Below are 6,169 nucleotides of genomic sequence, written 5' to 3' on the forward strand. Positions count from 1 at the left end.
TAGTGCTGGTAAACACACTCTAGTGGGGAAATTGCACACACTCCCACCAACCATTGCCATTGCTAAAGGAGCACGGGAAGAAGTTGGTTGGTGAAATCTACAATAATGGCGATGGCATCAAGATTCTGGGCATCTAAAGCTGCTTCATACCTCAAGATCTCTACTTTCAACAGAGCTTTTGCTTCTGGTAGTTACTCCACTTCCATCACCTTTCCTTCTTGTTATTGATTTCATTACTTTTTCCCTTAATTTTTTCTGTGTTCACAATGGTTTTCTTACGTTCAAGATCCGATAGGGCCTTTTGAGTATATGCTCTTGTATGATCCGTGTAGAAAGTTTTTTGTTGATTTGCCAATCGAGTTGATGATTTAAAGCTTTCAATCTAGGAATGAACGTGATCGATCATGTGAAATTGTATACAATTTCGATTATTATTCATTGTTTATTGGATTTGTAGCGATGATGTGAGAGTTCTGGTTTCAAACATAAATCTGCACATTTCATGGCCTTCGTAAATGTGGGCATCAATTTGGATTATTAATGCTACATAGTGGATTCTGTGTCCCTTAGGGTTTGCATCAAGTGCTTATGGTTTTATCTAGGAATTCCTTTTCTGGATGGAAAGATGGAAGAGGATCTGCATCTACATTACCATCAATGGACTTTGCTATAATCGGATTCATTGGGAATGTGAATCCCCTTGGCCTTTGATGTTTGTTTATCTAGTACCAGTAGCCCCCTTTTTGGATATGCAAATGGGAATGGATTCAAAGAAGAATAAGATGCAAAAAGCTGATTTTTCATCAAGTTTTCTTGGTATTTTCTTAATCAAATGCCTCAGAATGCTTGGTATGCTTAATCCCGCTTATGCTGGGAGATCTGGACATAATAAGGTACAGCTTCAGATCTAGATTAGGAGAATGTGATCTTGATTTAGGGACTGCTTAGTTGGTTTTCCATTAAGTCCTGCATGGATAAAGCTTTTTTTGTGTACTAATCCGTCTATATAGAGTGGAAAGATTTTTGTTTTGGAGGGTTCTTTCATAAATGGAAGAAGTGTGGTTTTTAGTTGTTAATTGGCAGGGACAAATTTGGAAAAAACTTGGTTTTCTGCATAAAGCTTCCCGTCATAGAAGCTTACTAAAAAAACCACTTTCTATATCATTAAACCACAACCAAAGAGCCATAAATAGCTGACTGAATAAACTTTTGAGTCCCATTAAGCTCATTAAGCTGCTAACAAGCAAGCCTTTAGTTTAGTTTGAGACCGTGACAACAGATGACAAAGCTTGAGGTATATAATCTTCATTCCTGCATTCAGGCATTTTTGTTTCTTTTCGGATATGTATGTTATAATTCCGAATTCTGAGTAGGCCAATTATCACTATGTCATTGATTAGTTTTGTGGAACTCATTTTTGTATCCTTATATTTGGTGGATATTCATTCTTAATCACAGCCTAAGTGCACATGCTGCTTGAACAACCATGCTTTGATTCTACTTGACAGAAGTCCAAGCGTTTCCAAATGGGTTTGTTGTTCTCCTACATGAATATCTCCTACTTACTCAATAGAAATACTTAGGATTGGTCTGTTTCCTTAACGGAAAACAGTCGTTCTATTCTTTGGGGTAAAGGTCAGTTCACTTCCAAATGGGATATACTAGGCTTGTTTTGTTCACTTAGGTCTTCACTTGTGACTTAAATCTTTGTGTGCACTTGGTTTGTCTTGCTTTTATTCTCTGAATGAGAAGTGTGATATCTCGAAACCCCAAAAACTGGTTTCTGTTTCTATCTAAACTTGGTGGCTAGTAGTGAAATGTGCTTCATTTATTTTTCATCGAGTAATCTTGAAATTGTTACATAAACTCATAAATGATGTTTAATCTCTCATTTGGAGAGTAGAGAAGTGAAGAGTGCATCATGATATTGACATCTGCATTATCTACTGCTTCCAGTTGTCAAGGATCTAAGGTACGCAGACTCGCATGAATGGGCGAAAATTGATGGTAACTCGGCAACCATCGGGATCACGGATCATGCCCAGGATCACTTGGGAGACGTGGTTTACGTTGAGTTACCAGAAGTCGGGGTGGCTGTAACCCAAGGTAGCAGTTTTGGTGCAGTTGAAAGTGTTAAAGCTACTAGTGATATTAACTCTCCTGTTTCGGGCAAAGTGGTTGAAGTCAATCAAGAACTCAGCAGCTCACCTGGCTTGGTAAGTCATTTAACGCTACCTTTTTGTTCTAGTTTTGATACAAATTCCGAATGTGACACAGAATGGAGGCCAATACACATCACAATGCTTTAAGAGAATGATAAGCATACAAAGTTCCTACTTTTCTACTTTTGGCAGGTGGCCCAGAATCACGAAATTAGAAGTCTGACAAATAAACCTAATCGATTATTGCCTAACTAGAGGCATGGAACGTAATAAAATGCTCATTTCACGCATGTACACCGAAAATTTTGAAAAATAAATCTTTAAAGACGATATTGGGGCTCCACGGGAAGGATTTTCACGAGCTCTCTGTGCATATGTTACTGTCCCCGTGTCTTAGAGATGGCGAAAAATCGGTCCCAGGACTGTCCCTTCAAAATCGGGCCAGCCAATCCCAGTGCCGACCAAAAATCCTAGGACCAATCAAGGCCTGGTTAAAGGTCCGATCCCGGTCCCATCGGCTGATCCCAAATCCTTTCCAAGGCCTGGCCAAGTTTTAAAAAGATATATATATACATATCTATATATATAGGGGAGCGTTCAAATAAAAACCACCCAATTTGTGTAAACCGTGAAAACCACATTCAACCAATCATAATTTTTCATTTTGTTCATTTTTTTGTAGTTATGAGAGATTGATTAACCATTTTTATTGTGAAGGGTGTTAATCATGGATATTATCGTCTTCATTATTTTAATTTTAGAGAAATACATGAAACAGTTTCATTAAAGTTTCATTAAATATTTTATGAAACAATTTCATAACCATATATGAAACAAATTCATCAAAAAAAGTATTATATGAAACAATTTCACAAGATTAAACAATTTCATGAAAAAATTTCATAAGATTAAACAATGAAATGGACGTATGAGGGTGGTTTGTACGGTTTACACAAATGAGGGCAGTTTTCATTTGATCGCTCCTCATATATATATATATATATATATATATATATTTTAAATCTTTTTTACACAAAAATATTATACATGTTTTTACAATTACGATTTTTGAAATTTAGTATTGAAATATACTTTAGATAATACATTTAAGTATATAAAAACTTGAAAGAAAAATTGAACACTTAGAAAAAGAACTTGAAAATCTTGTAGTTTCTTTCTAAATCTTGTGTTATAATTTATAAAAGTTTTAACTTTTTTTTCCTTCTAAAAATTGGGCTTAAACATAACTGGTCCCGGGCTGAGCCTTGAAATTACATAAAAAGTGTAACCAGTCTTGGAGTGTCAGATCAGAATTCCAGCGAAGGTTCTTTTTGTATGTATATAATGTTTAAATACGACAAAATGCACACACTTCTCACCGTTGGTTAAGCTTGAACCAAGGAAGGTGGGGTTACCGGGCATTGTTAGGCAATGGCCATTTGGTAAACTTAATGGAAGTTCTTAATGCTTTTAGGTGAACGGAAGCCCGTATGAGGAAGGATGGATTATAAAGGTGGAGTTGAGCAACACCAATGAGGTAAAATCTCTAATGGACTCCGATCAGTATTCTAAGTTCTGCGAAGAAGAAGATAATCACTGAGCTAACAACGATGTGGTCCAAAGCGTCATTTGGAAGAGGTTCGTTTTCATGTCGGATTTCGCTTTGGCTTGATGTCTGAGTCAATTTAGACGATGGATAATAATTCATAGTTCAAAAAATCAAGATTGGTAATTGCAGTTTTCTCTGGAAAACTTTTTTCATTTATTGTGTGAAAGTGTGTTGGATTCTTGATTATAAATTGCACAATTTGCATATTATTCTTGGATACAAGCATTTGCTATGCAGAATAGACCGGACTTGACATGATTGAACGAGCGAGAGTGAGGTAGGCACGTAGAAAAATTATTGAATGTTGTATGGTTTTAATTTGATAGCGGTAGTTTTGTAATTTCCGATCTTGTCCCATCTCTTTCTTTTTGTACCAAAAAGTACAATTTTGCCTGTCTCCGTCTATGGCCCAACAAGTTTTTTTTCTGCTGTCCCACATACCAAATACACCTGAGCAACTTGGCTGTCCGACTTGCAAGTATTACAAGGGTTTTAGAAGATACATGAATGTCCTAGAGAGTTATGAAGAATGCTCGACCATCCCGAAGCATGTCAAATTTCCATGTCTATGACATCGCTTGATCCACCCTCCTCGGTAAGGGTGCTCAAAAACCCGACCAACCCAACTCAACCGAATGAATAATAACTCAACATGAAACAACATGATGTCTGATAGAGTTGTAGAATCTTCAAAACGTAGATATTGGGTGAATATTAGATTACATTTATTTGAACCCAATCTAACCCAACCTAACCCGATGTTCTTTTATTTATTGGATTTAATATGATTGTTGAATCTTTATAATATGTACATTTGAAAATTATATCATCATGTACCCTCTTCATATACATATATTTTCAATTTATTCTCATCTTTATGTAACTCCTTTGTATATATGTTCACTTATATATATATATATATATATATATATGTATATATATATTTGATAGCATATATATATATATGAGCTATCAAATGAAAACCGCTCTCATTTGTGTAAATCATGTAAACCAATCTCATTCATCCATTTTCTTGATCAATGGTCAAGATTAGTTTAGGTTATATTAGGAAATTGAAAAATAAAAATAAAAAATTGTTTTACAATCCCAAAAAAGACAAAATGGTAACTTTGATAGTGGTAATATTAATGGCAACCATATTATGTATATCGTAATATTAATGAAACAAAATCATTTGTAATAATATATTAATTTTATGTTCAAATATTATAAAAAAATAGCATCCATCGTTAAAACAGATCAACAATAAAAATAAAACACATTATAATCAATTTAACATAATGAAACCTTTTGAATAAAAAAAAATTACTACTACATTTCATGAACGAAATAGTTTCATAGTTTCATTAATACACAATTTAACGTAATGCTAGATGAAACATTTGTCATTTTCAAGTTTCCAGTAGATGGATTCGTTTCAATCTAATTATGAAATTGTTTCACTGTTTGCTAATTAAACAACATATTCGTAACAATTATGAAATGGTTTCACTTTTTGCTAATGTCTGATGAGACATTTGTCATTTTCATGTTATTGGTAGATGAATCTGTTTCATTGTGATAATGAAATTGTTTCAATGTTCGCTAATTATATAACATTTTCTTAACAATTATGAAATGGTTTCACTTTCTTTATGCACCAATTTCGTCGGCCAATTTTTTCCAATCCAAACACGTTTCATAGAGTCAATGTATTTATCATTACATGGTTTTGTTAACCATTAAGTGAACAAAATCATCCAAAAAAAATGAAATGAAACAATTTCATCAAATATTGTTGATAAGAAAACAAGATTATGTAAGAACATTATATTACGCAACCAGTTCATCCCCAAAAGTTTCATAAAATAAGCTTCTCATTGAACGTTTTCACGAACCAATCTGCATACGTTTCATAAAACAAGCTCCTCAATGAACGTTTTCATGAACAAATCTAACATGAATCTGTTTCACAGCTAATTATATTTTTACCAGTTCATGAATCTTTGTTTAGATCTGTTACTGATTTCATGGATTAATGAATATAATAATTTTCAATTTTCATATTTTTACCACTAATAAACCGAGAAACCAAATAACAATATTCAAATTTTAAAATTCTAATTTAAATAAACATTTAAAATATTACCATTTATAATTTTTTTATTATGTTATTTTATTTAAGATTTATTAATAACTTCCATATTTAATATAAAACAATGTAAATGACAAATATACCCTTAATGATTAAATTTAATTAAGAAAAAAAAGAAATTTCCCTATTGGTCGAAACTAGTTTACACGGTTTGTAAGAATTAGACGGTTTTCATTTGATCCCGCCTCTCTCTCTCTCTCTCTCTCTCTCTATATATATATATATATATATATATATATATAT

At 33.2% G+C, this 6,169-nt stretch overlaps 1 protein-coding gene across 1 annotated transcript; it reads left to right on the forward strand.

The window, feature by feature from the left end:
* LOC112512561 (glycine cleavage system H protein 2, mitochondrial-like) lies at window positions 1-4,007 on the forward strand. Its single transcript, XM_025118587.1, has 3 exons — window positions 1-187; window positions 1,957-2,216; window positions 3,637-4,007. The coding sequence occupies exons 1-3, from the start codon at window positions 106-108 to the stop codon at window positions 3,760-3,762; spliced, it is 468 nt and encodes a 155-aa protein (XP_024974355.1). The 5' UTR covers window positions 1-105; the 3' UTR covers window positions 3,763-4,007.
* The last annotated feature ends 2,162 nt before the right edge of the window (window positions 4,008-6,169 follow it).

This window comes from Cynara cardunculus (assembly GCF_001531365.2).
Source record: "Cynara cardunculus var. scolymus isolate 2C chromosome LG 5, CcrdV1, whole genome shotgun sequence".
Lineage (NCBI taxonomy): Eukaryota > Viridiplantae > Streptophyta > Magnoliopsida > Asterales > Asteraceae > Cynara > Cynara cardunculus.

Excerpts from the sequence above, each read along its gene's own strand:
- LOC112512561 (XM_025118587.1), top strand. The coding sequence starts at position 106 with ATGGCGATGGCATCAAGATTCTGGGCATCTAAAGCTGCTTCATACCTC. Across the intron at positions 188-1,956 it reads CAACAGAGCTTTTGCTTCTG|TTGTCAAGGATCTAAGGTAC; the intron begins GTAGTTACTCCA and ends TACTGCTTCCAG. Across the intron at positions 2,217-3,636 it reads TCAGCAGCTCACCTGGCTTG|GTGAACGGAAGCCCGTATGA; the intron begins GTAAGTCATTTA and ends TAATGCTTTTAG.